Source organism: Spathaspora passalidarum (assembly GCF_000223485.1).
Source record: "Spathaspora passalidarum NRRL Y-27907 unplaced genomic scaffold SPAPAscaffold_8, whole genome shotgun sequence".
Taxonomy (NCBI): Eukaryota; Fungi; Ascomycota; class Pichiomycetes; order Serinales; family Debaryomycetaceae; genus Spathaspora; species Spathaspora passalidarum.
In genome coordinates this window covers 658,280-680,040 of record NW_006767432.1, presented here as the reverse complement: position 1 = coordinate 680,040, position 21,761 = coordinate 658,280, and the positions used below count along the sequence as shown (strand labels likewise).

The window sequence follows — 21,761 nt, the reverse complement described above, 5'->3', positions numbered from 1 at the left end:
TAGATTTTCTTAAAAATATATGCAATTTCTTTGCTTTCTTTTTTTTTTTCTCATGTGTCTTGGGTAAAAATAAAATAAACTCTTGGAGGTGGTTTGGTTGAAACGTCACTTATGATTAAAAAAAAAAATTCATATAAAATATATATATATATAACCCAGCATCATGTCGTCTTATTTTATTTTAATTTTTTGATACTCGTATTCATCTTTCTTTGTAAAGTTATTTATTATAGACAATGCACTTGAATGAGATTATAAATGAAGGGCCTTCTCCTCCAAGGCCAGTGGTGTTACCAACTGTATCACCATCGTCAAATATCAGTTTACCACCAATATCAGACATTTTATCTATATCTCAATTACCTCCAGTGCTGGCACTACAACAAACGGCTACCGCCGTTCAATATCCAAAAATACAACAACAACAACAACAACAACAACCCCCACCACCACCACCACCTATGCCAATGTCGGCACCTCCTGCACCACCTGGAGCGGTGCCTTCGCAATACGCATTACCTTCTATTACACAGCAACAGATGGTCATGACACCAATCCCACCACAATCCCTAGGTACACCTACTAATACCAATTACAAATACTACTATGATTATTACCCCAGTGAAAGTACACTTGATCGCTCTCCAATTTCCCACCATGCTTCACCTGTATTCTACACGACTTCTCAGGCAGGAGCAATAGGATTACCATCACTTCAAGTTCAACCATTCCTCAGACATAATTCGTATCCTTGCAAGGATAATCACCGCCGAAGAAATGATGATTCAGATGATGGTTCCATATCGCCACCTCCAATCAAGAGGAAAACCAGAAACAATTTACCTAAAGAAATAACATTTATATTATTAAAATGGCTTAACGACCACTTGAATCATCCTTACCCAAATTCCTTTGAAAAGAATCAATTAATGATGGCTACTGGTTTAAACCAACAACAATTAAGTAATTGGTTTATTAACGCGAGAAGAAGGAAAATTAAACTGTTGAAAGAACAGAAACGGTTGAATTTGGTTTGATTGTAGTTTAGACATGTTTACCTTTCAATTCTTTATTTTAGTTACAATTAGCTACGTATTTTCAATCAATATTATGCCCTGGGTTTCTAACAAGTGTGGATGTAGACATACCATTTTCTTTTGCGTTTGTTTGCAAATGTCTCAGACAGTACGCATTTTACTGCACCTTACTGTAAAAAACTAAAAGAAAAAAAAAACCTGAACTTTTTTTTTTCTTCAATACTAAACTGATTACAGTTCAACCGCCTTGCAACCTGTCACAAAACCATGTGGGGAAAAAAAAGGGTAACCAGTTTTGCCAGACTTAAGTTAAGGTTATCTACATATGCATTAAACTTTTCTGTTTGGACTGTTTCATAACCCTTTTTTTTCTATTTAGTCTATTGTTCAACGCTTTGTTGAAAAAGCCATTCGCTAGCAAACAAAAAAAAACGAGGCGTTTAAAAACTAAAAACTCAAATCACGTCAATTTGGATAGGACATAACAATGTGACGCAAACATCAGTGTTTGAATCAAACGAGACCCGAGGGGGGGTGAGAAAATATGCACGAGATATGACTTTTAAGTTATCACCATGGCATCAACCCCGCTCGGCGGAAAAAGAAAAACTCAGATAACCAGAAAAAGGTAATTCATCATTCATTTTGAAACAAACGATCATGCATAGAATGCAAATGCGCAACAGAAAAAAAAGGGTCAAATGCACTTCTAGAAGAAGAAAAAAAAAATTGTATGTAAACACATAACCAGAAAAAAAAAGCAGGAGATCCTTAGTGCAACATACATGACATAAGGGGGTTTGAAAAACATACGCGGGAGATGCCTAGAGAGCCGTTAATTATATCCTTTGTTATAAGGCGATAAAAATATTGAATTAAAGTTATGCGAGTAATACCGGCAATCCCCGAAATAGGTATGATTTTTGCAGCTCGTGTCCAGGTGAATCTATTGTGCAAGAGAAAAGGATAAGAAATGCCCCTTTCCGGTAATATCAAACAATCATTCTGTCAATTACCGATAGTTCCAATTTTATCCCGGCCAAAATAAAGGGACAAAGGCGGACCTGGTTTAGCCTACATAAGTCTGCTTTAATTAAAACAGGTGATGGATCGACTCTAATCACACGCAAGCATAAATACGCACAAGTAGGCGTGCTATTCGGAAAATGCTAAGATCCTGGAATTGAGCAAATAGCCGTTCCATGAGTGAATGGCTGCAACATAAAATGAAAGTAAAAAAAAAAATAGGAGAGCCCAATTCAATCTTGTAACTAATTGATCATTGGAGGTTTTCTACACGCATATATTTAGTGTTACCTCTCAACCACTATCCCATGGTCAGGCCAATTTGAACTATCTTTATCTGTGTAATGCGTCTGCTTGTTAAATTGGCGCATACATATTTCTGCAGATACGAAATAGATTGCAGATTGTTGAGTCTGTCAAAAAAAAAAAGAATTGTACGACATTTTTTAAAAAAATTGCGCACTTAGATGATGATTCATATGACAATGTTTATTTTTTTTTTCTCTTGGCAGCAATCGAAGAAAAAAAAAAATGATATGTAATAATTAAGAAAAATTATAAAACTCAAGATGCATGTAACAGCCTTTTCAATTACGAACTGGTTCACAAAAGGAAAAAAAAGGCGCTGTTCATTCTGCTGTGTTCATGTTGTATTCAGTGAACTTAGGTTTAGATCAAGATTTTTTTTTGATCAACCCGAAATGAACCTAAATTAGTGTCTTGGTTGGACGAGTAAAATACTCATGCAAGATTACTAAGTTGGGAAAGAATTTCAGCGGTTGTAAAGACGATTAAATTTGTCAAGTCAATCATTCTTACTTTTGACAGTCTATCAAAGTTTGCGTCTTAAATATCTATTTGAGCTAGATTTACTAATTAGGCAATATCGGCCACGCGAGTGTTTTACGTGTAAATCTAAAATATTTCTAACCGAAAAAAAAAGTAAACAAAAAGGTAAACAAAAAAATTATTGAGACAGCCTTTAGATTCCTTAGACTGATCCACCAAATGACACAGTTAGTATCTACATCAGATGCATTAGTTACTCTAGCAGATCATATTCTTGATTCAATCGATGATTTACATCAAGTTCAATACAAGAAAAAGGGAAGGACATACCGGTTTGTCAACCATACGTTCCAGAGAGTGCGGCAACAGGATAAACATTTGATCATTGATCCCGACAATCTTGATGAAGATATTGGATTACTTTCAGCATTCAGCATTTTGTATAATATCAACAATGGAGAGATTTTGACTCAGTTCCCCGATTTCTGTTGTACGATATTAAGTATGGCTCGTCAATTAGAACGGAATAAATGGTTTGAAGATGAAAATTCGTGTGTTGTTAACATTCGTTACTCCCTGTACGATCCACGGGATTTAAAAGACTTGGCAGAAGAGTATATTGAAATGCATCCTATTACGGAAAATCATATTAAATATGGAGTGAATTTAATGTATGCCGCCAAATTGAATTTCTTACACACTGATCACCATATAGGTACCAAATTGGAAGGGTTATATATGAGGCAATTTATTGAAGAATATTACGGAGAACAAGCATTAAATTCTTCAGATGTGTTGATTGCGTTAAAAAGTTGTGTTCATTGGGGAAACATTAAAGGAATGTTGTATAAATTAGGTGTTGCCGATATAGATATGACACCAGAGCTAATTGAAAGTTTTGATAGTTTCCCGGATGCTGATGAAAAATTGAGATTAAATGTTTATCAAAGATATCCTAGCGGTACTTCTAAATACTCGTTAATTAGGAAAAGTCTTGATATTTTAAGCGAATGGAGATATTCAAGACTAGTACCATTACCTCACGATTTAGATTTAAGTTGGATATATCAATTATGCCATGATATTGAAACCAATCCAATAAGATATCATTTACGTTCTCATACAAAGAGATTATGTATTGATCCAGTCAATTTGGGTGATTTGAATACCAAGTATTCTGCCAAGATCAAACAGTTATTAAATATTGTATCGATCATCATTAATGTTTTCCAAGAAACAGGCGCTGAATTTTTATTGCAAAACTCGAAATTTAATAATTTTGGCCCAGAATTAATTAATTCCCAAAAGCAATATTATGAAAAATTACTTAAATTAAAAGATCACATTGAAGTGTATGAAGATAAACAATGGAACAGTGATGACATTGTAATCAGATTAGATTCTGGTGATTCAAATAATTCATTATACCATAGAATCACTGAAGCCAGGGGAAACTACTATTAAAAATTAGTTTAGTTTTCTCCTTATATATAGAACTTCTAGAAGTATTTTCAGGGTTGCTTCTTTTGCATATTACTACAGAAAAAATCAAACGATATCTTCCATAACATTTCTTACCGGTGTAACTTAATTTACTCATATCAAAACAAAAAAAAAAATGACTCAAGAATTTTGTATTAAGTACTCTGATCGTCAAAATGATCTTTTCTTGACTCTAAGTTGTCGAGTCAAACTAATTTGGGGCCGTCCAATTTGGGACAAAAATTAGCAAAAAAAAAAAAAAAGAAAAGAAAAGAGCAACCTCGGTTACATATGTAACCATTACGTCATAAACTAATTTCATTTATTCGTTCCATCCCCAATCAAAACCAAGGTTTTATCCCTTGTTCTATTGTTTTCTAACTTTTTTTCTTTGGTTTGTCCAAAAATGGATGAAATAGGCAGGGTTATCATAACGTTTTCGTTGAGAAATGGTTATGTGTTTCTGGTGCTGAGTGAGGTAAATGTCCAACGGCTCATACTAACCGCAGTTTCCGGGAACTCCGAATGCTCATAACTGGTAATACAAGAGTAGTACACACCGTTTTTAAAAGAAATATGTCAAGAAAGATATGCATAACCCCAAGTACAAAATTTTAGCCCTTTGGTTAGTCTTTAATTTAATATTTTTGATTAATTACCACATTCGGTCTTGGAAGAATCAAGTACTTTTATACTTCTCTAGAGTTTAAGATATCGGTTATTCTTGAAAATATCTTTAACTCACAAGATAATTGGAAGTGTGACTACTTAAATACAGATTGAAAGCTTATCAAAGATTACAGTGTACCAATAGAACCTCGGAAAACAAACCAATCGTATATTTTCTTTGCCCAATTTATTTATTTTTTGACTTATTTTTTTTTAGTTGGTTTTGTGAAGCGAAAAATGATTAGACCCCCACACACTACACTATAATCGAATGGTTTTGACTCCAGGGGCTTCAAATTAGAAAATTCGATGAGATTTTCAAGTTACTATTAATATGCATTTGAAGTATTTATAGTTTTTTTTTCATAGATTTTTTTTTCCACCTCTATCTTGAACACAACTTTTGATTGTAGATTTTGAAAATTATCATGAATCTGAGAGAGAAACAACCTATCACGCTAGACAAGAACGCTGAAACAGAATTATTACCACCTCCTTCAAATGATTTAACTAAAGAAGATTATTTGGTCAACTCCGAGGATAGATCTTCCTCGGAGATTGATTTGGATATGGATGATTTGGATGGTAATGACCACATTCTTCATGAAAAAATGAAACTTATCAACGATGCTATTGATGAAATTGGGTTCACTCCTTATCATTTAAAACTATTCTTTTTAAACGGTATGGGCTATTGGACTGATACCCAGTTGATGTATCTTGAAAGTAGTGTGAGAACATTTATTAACTATCAATTTGATTATGATTTTCCAGTCACAGCAATGACTTACGGTGTGGGTATGATTTTAGGGGGTTTATTTTGGGGTTTTGGGGCTGATTTAATTGGTAGAAGATTGGCATTTAATTTGAGTTTGATGTTGAGTGCAATTTTCACAATCATGACCGGGATTATGAATTCAATGGCATCCTATGCTCTTTTTATATTGTTGATTGCATTTGCTATTGGTGGGAATTTAGTGTTGGATACTTGTGTATTTTTGGAGTATTTACCTCACAAGGACCAATGGTTGTTAACTTTTTTCGCATTCTTTTGGGGAATTGGTCAAGTGATTGCTGTGGGATTAGCATATGCATTCTTGCCAAATTACTCTTGTGAGAGTGTAGATAACTGTCCTTCTCATTTGAATCGTGGTTGGAGATACTTGTTTTATACCAATGGGGGTATGGTGTTAGTCATGGCTGTTCTTCGTATCACTGTGATTAGATTAAAGGAAACTCCTAAATTCTTGGTATCTAATAATCGTGACGAAGAAGCAGTAACTATATTACATGATATTGCCAACAAGTACAATCGTAAATGTTCATTAACTTTGGCTGAATTGCAAGCATGTGGTACTATCGAAAGTAATGATGATTTCCGTAAGCATTTGAATATTCTTGGCACCTTAAAATTAATGTTTGATCATTTAAAGATTTTATTTGCCAGCGTGAAATCTACTAGATCTACAATATTATTATTTTTATCTTGGGCCATGTTGGGGATTTCATACCCATTATATTCATCATTTCTTCCGGTTTATCTAGCTACTCGTGGTGCAAATATTTCCCCTCCTGAAGGTGATGTTGCCGGAGTTTATCGTGATAATTTGATTGCAAATACAGCCTCTATTGGAGGACCTATTATTGCGGGATTGCTTCTATTTTACGTTCCAAGACTAGGTAGAAGAGGTGTTCTTGCCATTGGAGGATTATCTACTATGGGGTTCCTTTTCGGTTATACTGCTGTACGTAATCGTGCTGGTAATGTTGGGTTAACTTCGGCCATTTACTGTGCATTATACATCTACTATGGGGTTATATATGCCTACACTCCTGAGGTTATGCCGTCGGCTGCCAGAGCAACTGGTAATTGTCTATGTTTAGCATGTACCAGAATCTGTACCACTATTGTACCGGTTATTGCTTACTTTTCAGATACTAGTTCCCAAGTACCAATGTGGATTTGTGGGGCATTCATGGGAATGATTGGAGTGCTTGCATTATTCTTACCTTATGAACCAAGTAAGCAAAGAGCAGTGTAAAAAGTTTACAATTTGATTTATTTCATATTTATTTATTTTAGGGGGGATTGCGGGATCGTCCTTCAAATCAAAATTCTAAATTACTATTAGTTTTTTTTAAAAAAAATATATGTATTTTTTCAAGTTTTCTTAATACGTAGAATGTTGAGTGATTTACATAAATTTCATTTAATCTGTCCAATAAGAACATGATACTACATAAGCCGCTCATAATGGGCGCTATATGCAAGTAATAGAAAATACGCTTGAAAAATATCTCAACGAAAAACGTTGGGTAGGTGAGGCGGTGGGTGTTAATATAAATTAGTTACAAAATCAATTAGTCAATGATTACGACACAAATCTTCTAAGACAAGCATGTGATTTTTGCACACCCTCTCCTAGCGCTAGCTGATAGATATAAATCAATTTATTATGAAAAAGGACGCGCCAGGAATACCCTATTAACATAAAACTTGAAACATATTAACAGCAAGTCATGCGCGTGCTCCTTCCTCGTTTGGTCGATTTCCTGAAAGGGTTAATGGCCGCTTGGCCTGTATTGAAATAGCACACGTGATCGATACACTCACACATACCAAAACCAAACAATGGAAAACGTGCAGTAATTCATATAGCTTAACCAACAATAGAAAGTTTAATAGTTTACATCATTTCAGTTAGATACAATCTACGGCTCTGTATATAAATAGTACTTGTCGCAATGTGGAATTCAAATCCTCTTTACGCGTGTTTCTTTGTAGATACACTATTTTACAACCAATGTCTGATTCTGGTAATCACTATGATGCTGAGAAGCACCCAGAGAAAGCTTCGATTGAATCAGCTTCCCTGATCCTGGACGGTGACGGAGAACTTTATGAATTAAGCGATTCCGTCTTACACCAAAAAATGAAACTTATAAATGACGCTATTGACGAAATTGGGTTTACTCCGTATCATTTGAAGTTGTTTTTCTTGAACGGTATGGGGTACTGGACTGATACCCAGTTAACATTTTTGGAAAGTAGTGTAAGAACATTCATTAACTACCAATTCGGGTATACGTTCCCAGTGTCTAACTTTATGTTGGCTACCGGTTTACTATTCGGGGCGCTATTCTGGGGTCTTTCTGCCGATTTAATTGGTAGAAAAATTGCTTTCAACTTTAGTTTAATGTTAAGTGCTATTTTCACAATTATGACCGGTGCCATGAGTTCAATGGCTACCTATTGTATCTTTGTGTTTTTGAGTTGTTTTTCAGCTGGTGGTAACTTAGTTTTGGATACTTGTGTGTTCTTGGAATACTTACCCCACAAGGATCAATGGTTATTAACCTTTTTTGCATTCTTTTGGGGGATCGGTCAAGTGATTGCTGTTGGGCTTGCTTACGCTTTCTTACCTAACAATTCATGTTCTTCGATCCAAGACTGTCCATCCCACGAGAATAGAGGTTGGAGATATGTCTATTATGTCAATGGTTGTATTGTGTTGGTTATGGCTATTTTACGTATCACCGTGATTAGATTAAAGGAAACACCAAAATTCTTGATTTCCAACAATCGTGATGCCGAGGCTGTGGAATTATTGCATAATATTGCCAACAAGTATAACCGTAAGTGTTCATTGACCTTGGAACAATTAGAAAGTATCGGTACTATTGAAATCAATGATGATTTCAGAAAGCATTTGGATATCAAGGGAACCTTGCAATTGATTGCAGGACACGTAAAAACTTTATTCTCCAACAGACTAGTTGCTAGATCATCTGGATTGGTATTCTTGTCCTGGTTACTTTTAGGTTTTTCATACCCATTATATTCGTCTTTCCTTCCAATTTATTTGGCTACTAGAGGTGCTACCATTTCTGCCCCTGATGTTGCCGGTGTGTATCGTGATAACTTGATTTCAAATTCTGTTTCAACTGCAGGTCCCTTAATTGCCGGTGCATTGCTTTATTTGTTCCCATTTTTGGGTCGCCGTGGGGTTCTTTTTATCGGGGGTGTTTGTTCCATGGCCTTCTTATTTGGATATACCCAAATTAAAACTCGGGCCCAAAATGTTGCACTTTCCTCAATATCTTATGCCTCGATTTATATCTACTATGCTGCATTATACGCTTATACCCCAGAAGTGTTCCCTTCTGTTGCTAGAGGGACTGGGAATGCTCTTTCTGTTGCATGTACCAGAGTTGCCACTGTGGTTGTTCCTTTGATTGCTTATTACGCAGACACCAGTTCCCTGGTACCTATCTGGATTTGTGGTGCGTTTGTGGGTGTTCTTGGATTCCTTGCATTGTTGTTCCCATTCGAACCAAGTAAACATAGAGTGGTTTAATATGTTAAATGTGTATTAATATTGTAATTGTTATGTTTATGACTAGGTTGTATGACTTGTAGGTTTACCCTTGTGCCAGGATAATGTTTTGATCTATTATCTATAATTAAATTTTATTTTGTTCTATAGCTATTGCGGCTTGAGACAATACATTCTCACTGGAAATAACTCCTTGGGTAATCCTTTCTGTACATCACTAGCAATCAACTTAAATCCTGCTTCGATAAATAATTGTCTAAACTTGGCATCAGTTCTAGTGACAGAACTGTCAGTTTCATCAAAAATATCTTCAAAAGGAGCAATATTTTCCTTGACAATCATAGTACCAACACCATTTTCAATCAAGGCATCTTTACATCTCTTCCAAAATTCCACCAATTCGGCGTCAGGTAATTGTCCGACACACCATTGACACCAGATCAACCAATACTTTTTTTCTGGTTCAGGTATCCAGTCTTGCATACCAATATCATAAATGGTGCCTAATTTTCCTTTTTGTTGCACTTGAGTTAATTCTGTTTCCATTTGAGCCACAAATGGCTTTACTGGTTCTAACAAGTCAACAGTATCACTTACACGCCATAACAAATCTCGAGTTATTCTTCCTATACCAGCACCCATGTCAATGGTCAATTTCTTGTATGGGGCAGGACACGACATTCTAGTCTCTAGTTTTCTTAAAAAGGTCATGGATCCAACGATATCGGCTTTGGGCACAGGGGTTTGTTCACCAAATCCACCCAAGACACCATTGACTGATGCAGGCACTGATGACCAGTATGCTATAGCGTCATCATAATTTATTTGCGAATCAGCTATCAAATCAGAATCGGCGTGGATCTGATCTGGATCGTATTCTTGAAGAGTTTTGATGGGCATGTTTGATATGCTTCACAAACGGTTGCAGAAGATAGACCTTGTATTTTGTTTTATTTTTTTTGTTTTTTGTTTTTTTTCGTCCTTATTATTACGAGCGATGATTATGTTCGTCATTCCTGCAGACAGTTGTGGTTGCCAGTATGACGACAGGGAGATCAATCGATGCCACCATTGTTAGACATTTATCGTAATCAAATCACATGCAACTGAAGTTATAGCATGTATAAGCAGATATATTTCCTAGGTACATCCCATAGAATTGCCGTGAGTTTTAAGTAAATATCCACGTTATCAGTTTGATCAAGGTTTAAACAGACACCTTGTACAGAATCACGAAGCATGAATCAACTTGACGATATAATAATTATTATTCAATTGAGATGCACTTCGGCTATAGAACAACCAGGATATCTCTTGACGTAGAACGTTGGGTACCTTAAACTGAATGATTCGTCATTTCAGACCCTTGTTTCTTAGAAAAGTGCGGCGGTTCCAACTTCCCAATTTGGTAGTAATTAATTTGCTCATTTAGTGAGCTGGTATACGGTGGTTAAAAATTATCAGACAAGAAAAAATTGAAATTAAAACATGTTTAGTTGATACTTTTGCAAACTTTTCCACAGGATAGCACGACTGCATTGATACGCGACATCGTGGATTTAGCATCCCAGTAATCACATACATCAATCATAATTCACAGAGTTCTTACACATTAGAGCAGTCCCAGTAAATGATATTAATAAACGGGGTCAAGTATGCATGTATGGAATGCATACGTGGGCATAGGTCGTCCCTGTGCAAACATCATACCCGTCCACTACTACAAGTTAGGTCAAAGGGCAGACCTAACGTATATGCTAATGGCAATCCCAACCATCGAATAGCAGTGTTTGCGGAAGAAATCGCCAAAGAGGAACCAGATTCTCCTGATTTTGAATTAAACAAATGTAAAAAGAGCCAACCGGTAGTCATATTAAAGGCTTCACCAAAACAAGTTATAGATTTGGTTAGTGGGGTAATTGTGGGGCCCTATGACGAAGCAAGCTGTCAACCTTCAAATGTAAAGCCGAAGACTACCCCACCGGTTATCAATTCTGACAGCTTTATAAATTCAAGCACTTGTTGCAATCCCACCGTGCATTCCAGCAACGTGAGCAAACCTAATAAATCATGTGGATGCTGTGCCAACAAAAAGAAACCAGTCAACAAGTCCAAGATCCTTGAGTCATACATTAAAAAGAAGATTGAAAAACGAATAAATGTCAAATCACAACCCAAGTCTACTGGTTGGACTTGGACTTTTGTTAATGAATATCTGCCAGAAGCCGACCCTTCGATAACAGTAGCACCAACCAAGATCAAGACTGAAGATGAATCTCAAATAGAACAACCACAAACAGCACCTTCTTCTTCTTCCTCAACGCAAATATTTGATGTTGTTTCAATACCTTCATGTTCTATTCCTGGAACGTGCTCCTGTGATGAGAACTGTACCTGTGCAGGTTGCATGGTCCATGGTAACTCCAAAGCATCAATGAATGAAATTGCAAAGTATTTGCCACTCCCTGATTCCAACTTTAACAATAATCTTCAAGATTCCGGAAATATCATCTTTAATAGTGTCCCTGGTTTACCAGGTCATATCACCACATATCCTCACAATCAACGACACGACAACCTGTACGCGAACCAATTTCCTAATCCAACGTTAACCCAATCAAGTCCCTACCAACAAGATACAGTCAGTAATAGCAGTGCCACTGCCAGCACCGGCTCAGCATCTCCCAATGTCTGTTCCTGTCCATCTGACGGTTGTGATTGTACCAATTGTGAGACTCATGGTATCATAAATGGGTACAAATTGGATGACTATTTCAAGACCCATAATTTTACATCCATGAATGACTTGTTTAATGATTTTCCCATGAATGGTGGTGAGGATATTTATAGTGTAATGAAACAAGAAAACGATTTGTTGTATGAGCAACTATTGAAACCCCTGGCTGGTGATCCAGAAAGACTGCTACTACAACAACTGCAACAACAACCTCCACAACCACAGCTACCTCCACAACCTCCACAACCTCCACAACCACAGCAACCTCCACAACATCCACAACCTCCATCCAGATCATGTTGCTCTAAGCATTGAATGGGGCATTACCTATCATCCCTAGATTTTTGCTTCAAAATTGTACATAATGTATTAATAACCAGGTCTCTATAGCACATATATATATAGAATCAAAAGTGCTACAGCCGTAAGTTCGCCAGGAACTATAACAAACACCTACCTAGTTCCATACCTAGATTGTAATCGACCCCCCATCCCGAGCCTCGTCACATTCTGGCGGGAATCACCCGGTCACGTGACCCGAATCTTGGAAAAAATTCTTTGAAATTTTACCGCAAGATTTCTGCCAACAACAAAAACCCAGACTGAGTTGGAGACCAAGCAATAAGGCAGCATAAACAATCACAAATGGCACATCCATCCACTGCTCCAGCTGTCGCCACAACTGCATCATCCGCTGTGGATTCCCCAGCCGCTACTGCAACTGCGGCAGGAGCAGCTACAAGCACTGTCACCACTACCGATGCTGTTGTCTCTGATATTTCCTACTATATTGATTCCCAATCCCTTGAGAAATTGCACAATTTGGATGTTCCTTTATCCAATGGGGAAATCGTCCAAATCAACTTAGTTAACGACTTACCTGAGGATCACAATGATTTGATCGGGTTTCTTGAAGGAGAGCACTGTGGTAAGCAGTATTGGATAACCGTTGCTTCAGCATACGCTAAAACTAATAAACTAACTGAAGCAATGGGGATCATTGATGCCGCATTGAAATTAGACTACTTCGGTGAAGAAGATAAAAAGTCGTTCCAAAGTTTCTTGGTATGGCTTTATTTCAAATTTGTTTCCTTGGGAATTGAAAAAGACCAGTATTTGAACCAAGCCCTGGTGGAAATTAACAAGTTGGCACAAAGAATAAAGACGGACGCAAGTACAAGTACGTCGAATAGTACTTCAAACATCTTATCTCAAGCAGTATTGTTATTGTTCAATGGTCAAGATGACGATGCCTTGGATATCTTTGACAAGATTTTACGAATTGACCAAAACAATTGTTTTGCTACATTGGGTAAAGCTCAAGTTATTTTAAACAAAACCAAGAATTACTCATTAGCATTGAAATTATACCAACAAGTATTGATTTTAAACCCACTAATGAAACCAGACCCTAGATTGGGTGTTGGGTTATGTTTCTGGTTCTTGAAAGATGACAAAATGGCATTGGCTGCATGGGAAAGATGTTTAGAATTGGATCCTGAAAATATCAAGGCGAAGATTTTTATAAATTTAGCTAAATTCCACTTAGCATTCAATAACTCTTTGAGCGATGAAGAATTCTTGGAAAATTACAAGACTTGTTTAGTGGAAGTGTCCAAGATTAATGCAAAAGCACCACAAGATGCTACTGTATTATTGCCGTTGGCATCTTACTACTTTTCCAAAGGAGATTACGAAACCGTGGAAAAGATCATTAAGAAGATTGTGTATAACATAACTGGAGACGATAACTTGACCAAGTTCAGCAACTTCACCAAGATTTCCAAATATAACAGCAACATATTATCGCAATGTTGTACATGGTTAGGACGTATCCAATTCACTAACAGTGATTTCCTCCAAGCATCGAAATATTTCCAAGAAGCAATCAAGTTGAATGATACCAATATCGTGGCTAAGTTAGGATTAGGTCAGGCTCAATATAATAGAGGATCTATAGAAGAAGCTATCATGACATTTGAATCTATCTTGAGAAGTAACATGAAGTGTCTTGAAGTCAACTATTCCCTTGGTATATTGTACTCGAAACAATCTTCCAGAAGAAAGCAAGAAATGGCCATTCAAATTCTTGAAAGATATGTTAGATTGTCGAATAATAGAGGATTATCATCTTCCAAGGAAGACCTGTCTGAATTCTTGTTGAATAAGGAACCAATTTGTTTGAATGCATACTTGACCTTGAGTAAATTATACGAATCCAGTGACGTTAACCAGCTGTTGAATTACTTAAACAAAGCTATAGAATCAAGAAAACATATTAGTAAACCAGTGCCTTTGGAAGTATACAACAACATTGGGGTATTCAATTTCATGAAGCAAAATTATGATGAGGCATCAAACAATTTCCAAGTTGCGCTTGATCAATTAGATGGGGCTGAATTTAAGAGCCCTGATGGAGATTTATTAATTGACTTGCCTCAAGATTTAAAGGTTTCATTGACGTTCAACTTGGCCAGATCGAAGGAAATTTCCAATAAGGATGATGCGTTAAAGATTTACGAAACCCTTTTGCAAGAATGTCCACATTATTTCTCGGCCAAATTACGTATCTTATTCTTGAATTGCATTTTAGAAGAAGGTGGATACACCAAACAAGAAATCAAGACTGAATTAGAGGCCTTGATGAGTTCAAATAGTTCCAACTTAGAAATCAGATCATTTTACGGATGGTTTATTAAGAATTTCGGGAAGAAGTTGGGATTGCCTGCAGATGCCGATACCAAACATCAAAAGGATACTTTGGTTGACTACGATTCTCATGACTGTTATGCTTTGATCTCGTTAGCCAACATCTATTGTATTATGGCTAGAGATGCCAAGGGTGATAACGAAAAGAGAAAGAAGTATTATATCAGAGCCATTGAATTATTCACCAAGGTCATATCGGTTGATCCTAAGAATGTGTATGCTGCTCAAGGGTTGGCTATCGCTAATATTGAAAATAAGGAAAGCAATAAGGGATTGGATATCTTGAGAAAAATCAGAGATTCATTGAATGATATTTCAGTGTATTTGAACTTGGGTCATGTTTTGACTGAATTGAAGCAATACGGTAAAGCTATAGAAAACTATGAATTAGCATTAGGAAGATTCACTGATGGTAAGGATTCAAAGATTCTTTCATTCTTGGGACGTGCGTGGTATTTACGTGCCCAATCAGAGAACAACTTATCATTCTACCGAAGATCGTTGGAATACAGTAAATTGGCATTTGAATGTATTAAAGGAACAGGATCTAAATCTTCGATCCGATTCAATATTGCTTATGTTCATTTCCAAATTGCTGAATTTGTCACCAAACAACCAGTATTCCAACGTAAGCTTGAAGATATTGAAGCAGCAATCACGGGATTAAAGGAAGGTATTGAGCTTTTGAATGAGTTGGCGTCTGACGATGAAAAACATCCACCTTATCCAAAGGAAGAATTGAGAGCTAGAGCCAATTTGGGTACTACCACTTTGTTGAATAGATTGAATGTTGTTTTTGAAGAAACTAAGGCAAGTATTGCAGAAGTTGAACAAAAGTTGGAAGTTGCCAAGAAGCTCAGACAAGAAGAAGAAGAGGCCAAGTTGGAAGAAGAAAAACAAAGAGTGGCTGCTTTGAAAGAAAAGGAAGAGAAATTGGCGCAAGAGCGTGCCTTGTTGCAAGAACAAGCACAGCAATGGGCTGAAGAAGCTAGAATGAATGTTGAAGTTGATGAAGAAAATGATGACGATTTATTCAATGAAGAATCTGCTGCTGCCGATAAGAAGAGAAAGAGTAAACCTGCCAAGGGAGGTGACAAGAAAAAACAAAAGAAGACCAAGAAGAGGGCAAAGAAGAATGTTGTTGATGATAGTGACGAGGAAGAAGCGGCTTCTTCCAGTGGTGGAGAATCAGATGCTGAAGAAAATACCAATAATAATGGCACACAAAAAGGCGGGAAGAAGAGCAAGAAACAGTTCAAGTCAAATGAATTCATCAATGACAGTGATGATTTAGATGACGATTTGTTTGGTGGTGATGACGCCGAAGAAGAGGCTAAGCTCCTGCAAGAAGAAGAAGAAGAAGAAGAAGCCAATAATGGTGATGATGAATAAACAAAATTACATTCTGTTGTGTTGTACTATCTATAAATGTATATTAACTAATTACACGTATTACTCTTTTAACCAATTTCGCATTAACTTATTACTCTCGCTTGTTTGCTTAAACAACTTCTTTTCAAACTCATCCAAGGTGTAAATAAATTCGCTATTAACTTGCTTATTGACATTGTTTGCAAAACTATTGATTTCAAACGACCTTTCCTTTAACATATTCATGACATTGTCTATGAGCTGTTCGTCACTGAACATCAGACACCATTTTTCGATTAATTTGTAATAATGAGGTAACAATTTATGTAGGTCGACCGAAGTAGGATTTGACTTTATAGCATTGACAACTTTGCTATTTATGAACTCAGGATCAATCATATCAATGAAACTTTGTTGTGATTCATCCAGCACTATACAAACTGCCAAGATCTCTGCTAACCAAAATGGCAATTCAATCTTGGTATCTTTCTCGATTGGCTTTCCAGGGTTACCTTGTAGATAACCTAGTCCTGGAACAGTAATATTGAATTTACAGGGTACTTTCTCCCCATCGGCTAATATATCGTCTAGATCGTAGTAATTGGACATGTTGGTTACTACAAGTTCGGAGTTGTTTATTAGGACGCCTTGTTTTGATGATATTGGTTTGTATATGGAGAGGGAGTACGCGTTTTTCTGACCAAAAGACACGACGTTGAAGGATAACACCAGCAACAGCAAGTCATCCCCAAAAAGAACCTTCGCTGAAACCTTAAACTGCAGCGCTTATCTCGTCAGCAAATTCCAGATTCAAACTGCGGCTTCTTTTTGGGTGATATGCTGTTGCTATTACAAAATGTCTTTTTAATTTTGTCGCCAGCACTACTTTCGTTTCGTAACTGACTTTATCTGTAGTAATCCTCTGTTGAACAATACTTTCTTGGACTGCTTAGTCTTTGCCAACCTGGGCTCTTAATCTCACATCACAAACGCTTATCTTTGTCAAACGTGTGATTTGGAAAAAGTGTAGGGTGTAAACTTGCGTTATCTGATTTTTACAACCAAGTCCCTTTCAAATCTCCCTCATTTTTTTCTCCACATATTAATCTCCTAGATTTCCCGCCTTCTGAAATACTGTCACTACGCCTTGTTCCGTCCCTACTAGTCACGCTTAATCAGCCTATACATCAGCTGTGATCGTTCTCTTAAATTCCCATCGACTGTTACTGCTCACATTTTTGTTTCTTTCCACTTGATCATAGGTCATTCATTTTTGGTTTGCAACACAACAAAGATGACACAGGAGTCCCTGCAACCAGAACATACTCAAGAAGAACAAGATGTTGAAGTTAATCCAAACTTATCCAGTCCAAAGATATTGTTTACTAGAGCAACTGATGCAAGTCTTTCCTCCCATCTTCAGGAGCCACCTCCTGCAGACCCGCTGGATGAAGCAGATGAGGAAACTCCCCTTTTATCCGTCAATGCTATCCCGGTACCTTCATCCGAACCTAATCCTATCATCATGATTGTTTTAGTGTCGTTTCTTATATTGACAACCATCATATATGTTATTATACGTGATATCGACGGATCTGCTTCTCAAGCAGTCAATATTCAGTTGGATACAGTTGCCATCTCCAGTATAACTCCATTTGGATTAGATGCCCACATTCAAGGCAAAGTTGATGTGGATTATAATGCCGTCTCCAAGTTCTTCCACAGAAATATTTTGAAATTGGGCGCTTTAATTCTAGGAAATCTAACCATCAGTCATGTTTTGCCGGTTGAAATCTTTACCAAAGTAGTTGATGTAAACAGCCCATTTGTTCACATGGTGGATACGTTACCACCAATCATGAATATTGACATTCATCCGTCCAATACCACAAACAAGTTTGATTTCATAACTCCGTGTAATTTCACTAATTCAAACTTTTGGGAATTCTTGAAATATTTTAATCAAGTGAATTCAAATGTTGTTAATCTTGAAATTAAAGGTATTGCGAACGCCAATGTGAAGGCAAGATTCCTAAGTGTTAATGTTCCAAATGTTGAATTCCGTGAGTTTATACAGATTTCAAAACAAGATTTAGTTCCAGAAATTGGTTTGGATGGTTTGGATGTTACGTCTTCAGATAAGGGCTTGTCGTTGGAAGCCTCCATAAATATAGAAAATGATTATTCCATTCTGTTGTTCCTCAATAGTATAAATTGGAAGGTAATGTTACCTGATTGTGATTCGAACCTAATTGATATTGGTAACTGGAAGAGTTCACCCATATTGATTTCTCCCAAGATTCCTATTTCAGTCTCTGTGCTTGGTGAAGTTGCTAGTGTCCCTTCTAAACTCACCCATGATTGTCCTAGTGATCAAACAAGCCCTATCTTCCGTTTAATTCACAGATATCTACAAAATGAGCCTTTGTACATATATTTGAGTGCATGTGAAGAACAAGATGAAGCAGATTTGCCAGATTGGATTATCTCAATGTTGAGTTCCATGAATCAAAGAATTGAAATAAAATTACCTAGACCTGATTGGAAACCAGTTAACTTGATTGAATTTATAAATAATTCAACTGAGGTATTGGTTAACCCAACTAAGGACGATAATTCATTTTCAACTCATCTACTTAGCAATTTCACCTTGGACGTCCAGAATATAGTTCCTATCCCATTCAATGTTCCTGGGTTTAGATCAGAGTTTACAATATATCAAAATAAAAGTAAGTTGATGCAAGGTACATCTAACAGTCACAATCAGATAAGTTTATCTGAAGATTGTTGTCATATCAGTACCAACACAGATTCGGAATTGACTATTATTGATTCAGTTAGTTTGGGTAAATTGGTTCGTGATGTCATATCACTGATTGAATATGATCCAGTTTTATTAGATGTCAATCTATATGATTTGGTTATTGAAACTCCTATCTTGAATATGACTGTGACCAACTTCACATTAGCATCAATCCCACTTTTACCTGGCCCTAACAACTTACTTTTATTAACAGAGAATCAAGACAGTGACTTCTTGAACCAGTTAAATGCCACTGTTTACTCGGTGCTATATGTTGGTTCTAGTCCAACGTCATTAGAGTTATTAGTTGATATGTCCATATTTAACCCTACTAATATCACGTTTGACTTGCCTAATGAAGTTTTAGAATTAGGCGTGATTTACAACAATACAAATCTAGCATATGGAACCATTAAAGATGTATTCATTCCTCAAAATGAACAAGTTAATATGTCAGTTGGATGTACCATTAAATCAGAAACTAATGAAGATAAGGCAGTATTGGAATATTTCCTCAGTGAATTTGTATCTGGTGGGTATGAGAATTCGTCCATCAAGATCAACATTGGAAACAATCATGTTTATAACAATCCTGGGTTGAACAAATTAGTTGAACAAATCAATATTACTAATCTAACCATTCCCAATATTAGCTTGCCACTTCCTGAAGAAAGTGAACAAGTTGCAGTTAAATCATGTCCGTTTATTGTCCAAGCCACCATCCATATCTTCAGTTCCGAGGTTGAATTAACTGTATTTAACCCAATTGTAAATCATGAACTTATAGTGGAAGTTTTTCAAGCTGAAGCCAAATACAAGGATGTAGTATTGGGGTATTTACAGCAAAGAGAAAGGCTAATTGTACCTCCAGGTATTTACAAAACTCCAAAGTTACCAATCAAGATCAACTCCATTGGTATGGATGTTTTGAAAAAGGCCATGAATGGAGAATTGGATGTTGAAGTATTGGCAATTTTGAATGTTCAATTAGATGAGTTTGATGTTAATTTATTCTATAAAGGTAATGGTTTAAAATCTAAAATTGGGTTCTAATATTAGCTATATTTTTTTTTTTTGCAGCTCCAGGTTTTATAGTATGTGTCTGCGATTCTAGAATATCTTGTAACATGTAAATTGTTTTCAAATTATGTAACATCCGATTGTTCTATTTTTAGATTGATCAAATTTTTTGCTGGTTACCATGCAGGTGTATTACCCAAAGGGGAAATGCAATTAACGAAAGAGAAAAAAGGTTGCATAACCTGCAGTGTTTGTTTACGTTTTGTGTGCGCACAATGATGCGAAAAGGGCGTGTCCTTCACCAATAAATACACAAGCCAGGACAACCGAAATTTTGTCATAGTTAAGACAAGCGCACCTAAAAAAAAAATAAAACGTGAGAGAATTTTTCGAGATTCCACCACATTCTCTTTCTTTCATCATTCGATCCTACCCAAAAGTCAATCGTTTATAGAAGCATAGACACTCCAACTCATAGATACCCAACCCCATAGAATCACATAATAGACTACATCAATAATGGCTTCCTTCTTAAAAATCTCCACTTTAGTTGCTTTAGCAGTTTCTTTACAATCCGCTTATGCTGCCCCACCAGCTTGTTTATTAGCCTGTGTCGCTCAAGTTGAAAAGGCCTCCGACTGTTCTGGTTTAAATGACATCAGTTGTGTCTGTACCAGTAACGGAAGTGATGTCGAACAATGTTTAAAGGATATCTGTCCTAACGGTCAAGCTGATGATGCCATTTCTGCTTTTGAAAGCACCTGTTCTTCCTTCGGTGACAAGGTTGCATCTGTTCGTTCTTTATCATCTTCCAAGGCCTCTTCCTCCACCAAGGCCTCTTCTTCATCCACCACTTCTTCATCCACTGAAGCTTCTTCCACTGAAGCTTCTTCTACTGAAGCTTCTTCTACTGAAGCTACTACTTCATCCACCAAGGCTTCATCCACCACCACCACTTCATCCTCTTCTTCTGCTGCTGCTTCCTCCACTGAAGTTGAATCTACTACTAGTTCGGCCGCTGAAACCACCTCCGCTGCTGCTACTTCCTCCGCTGCTAAGCCAACCACCGTCACCTCCGCACCAACCACTGCTGCCACTTCTTCTGAAGCTCAAACCTCATCTTCCCCAGCCGTCACCACTGTCCCAAGCAACGCTGGTTCTAGATTGACTGCTGGTGCCGCTGTTGTTGGTTTGATTGGTGCTGCTTTGTTGTAAGCGATTTAGGTAATTTCTTTGGTTTAGTTTTTTTTTTGGATTAGTCCTGGTTTGATTTTTCACTTCATACGTTTTGAAGTTCTTTCTTGGAAAGAGTCACTTATATAGAACTTGATACAATGTTTTGACATGATTTTATAAAAAAGTATATACTTTGTTAATATACCCATATAGTTGGATACATTGTTTTTATTATTAGTACGTGCGTCATTTTGCATGACAGAGTTACAAATATTAGGTATTAAACAAAATCAAAAGCTTGGACGAGTTTCACCACAAATATATGGCTCCACTTAGGCACTGATATTACGGGAACCTCAACCTCTTCGGCATCAATACAGCCAACAAATACAGTTCGAAGGTAAGAAAGTATCAAGAATTCTGAACCCAAACTACGAAAAGAATTAATAATTCAGTAACAATCATCACTTCCCTGCCCAAATTTGTATTCAACGTTAGAACTAACAAAGATGAAAAATTTTGATACCAATTAAATGCTACTGCTGATCATATTAATTACAATGAATTACTAAGTCCATAACTGAAAGATACAATAGTAGTTGTGA

General features: G+C 36.7%; 10 protein-coding genes across 10 annotated transcripts; 8 read left to right on the top strand and 2 right to left on the bottom strand. All coding sequences in view use genetic code 12, as the record gives it.

Annotated features, from left to right (window-relative positions):
* Positions 1-197: 197 nt before the first annotated feature.
* Positions 198-1,124, top strand: CUP9 (transcription factor CUP9; the record flags this gene model as incomplete). The annotated part of the gene is made up of 1 exon (XM_007377867.1): positions 198-1,124. The coding sequence occupies one exon, from the start codon at positions 237-239 to the stop codon at positions 1,035-1,037; it is 801 nt and encodes a 266-aa protein (XP_007377929.1).
* Positions 1,125-3,035: 1,911 nt separating this feature from the next.
* On the top strand, positions 3,036-4,572 carry SPAPADRAFT_63769 (uncharacterized protein; the record flags this gene model as incomplete). Its single annotated transcript, XM_007377866.1, has 1 exon — positions 3,036-4,572. The coding sequence occupies one exon, from the start codon at positions 3,072-3,074 to the stop codon at positions 4,314-4,316; it is 1,245 nt and encodes a 414-aa protein (XP_007377928.1).
* Positions 4,573-4,615: 43 nt separating this feature from the next.
* On the top strand, positions 4,616-7,143 carry SPAPADRAFT_63768 (MFS transporter; the record flags this gene model as incomplete). Its single annotated transcript, XM_007377865.1, has 1 exon — positions 4,616-7,143. One exon carries the CDS (start codon positions 5,432-5,434, stop codon positions 7,043-7,045), a length of 1,614 nt encoding a protein of 537 aa, XP_007377927.1.
* A 34-nt stretch (positions 7,144-7,177) lies between these two features.
* Positions 7,178-10,273, top strand: FGR2 (Fgr2p; the record flags this gene model as incomplete). The annotated part of the gene is made up of 1 exon (XM_007377863.1): positions 7,178-10,273. One exon carries the CDS (start codon positions 7,808-7,810, stop codon positions 9,359-9,361), a length of 1,554 nt encoding a protein of 517 aa, XP_007377925.1.
* SPAPADRAFT_57602 (N-terminal protein methyltransferase) lies at positions 9,491-10,240 on the bottom strand (the record flags this gene model as incomplete). Its single annotated transcript, XM_007377864.1, has 1 exon — positions 9,491-10,240. The coding sequence occupies one exon, from the start codon at positions 10,238-10,240 to the stop codon at positions 9,491-9,493; it is 750 nt and encodes a 249-aa protein (XP_007377926.1).
* A 576-nt stretch (positions 10,274-10,849) lies between the features above and the next one.
* Positions 10,850-12,532, top strand: MAC1 (Mac1p; the record flags this gene model as incomplete). The annotated part of the gene is made up of 1 exon (XM_007377862.1): positions 10,850-12,532. The coding sequence occupies one exon, from the start codon at positions 11,004-11,006 to the stop codon at positions 12,390-12,392; it is 1,389 nt and encodes a 462-aa protein (XP_007377924.1).
* A 190-nt stretch (positions 12,533-12,722) lies between these two features.
* On the top strand, positions 12,723-16,853 carry SPAPADRAFT_73543 (uncharacterized protein; the record flags this gene model as incomplete). Its single annotated transcript, XM_007377860.1, has 2 exons — positions 12,723-12,845; positions 12,888-16,853. 2 exons carry the CDS (start codon positions 12,723-12,725, stop codon positions 16,176-16,178), a joined length of 3,414 nt encoding a protein of 1,137 aa, XP_007377922.1.
* On the bottom strand, positions 16,239-16,766 carry PSF3 (DNA replication protein; the record flags this gene model as incomplete). The annotated part of the gene is made up of 1 exon (XM_007377861.1): positions 16,239-16,766. The coding sequence occupies one exon, from the start codon at positions 16,764-16,766 to the stop codon at positions 16,239-16,241; it is 528 nt and encodes a 175-aa protein (XP_007377923.1).
* Positions 16,854-18,588: 1,735 nt separating the features above from the next.
* Positions 18,589-20,142, top strand: SPAPADRAFT_63764 (uncharacterized protein; the record flags this gene model as incomplete). Its single annotated transcript, XM_007377859.1, has 1 exon — positions 18,589-20,142. The coding sequence occupies one exon, from the start codon at positions 18,895-18,897 to the stop codon at positions 20,011-20,013; it is 1,119 nt and encodes a 372-aa protein (XP_007377921.1).
* A 255-nt stretch (positions 20,143-20,397) lies between these two features.
* Positions 20,398-21,677, top strand: SSR1 (Ssr1p; the record flags this gene model as incomplete). Its single annotated transcript, XM_007377858.1, has 1 exon — positions 20,398-21,677. The coding sequence occupies one exon, from the start codon at positions 20,500-20,502 to the stop codon at positions 21,193-21,195; it is 696 nt and encodes a 231-aa protein (XP_007377920.1).
* Positions 21,678-21,761: the final 84 nt, after the last annotated feature.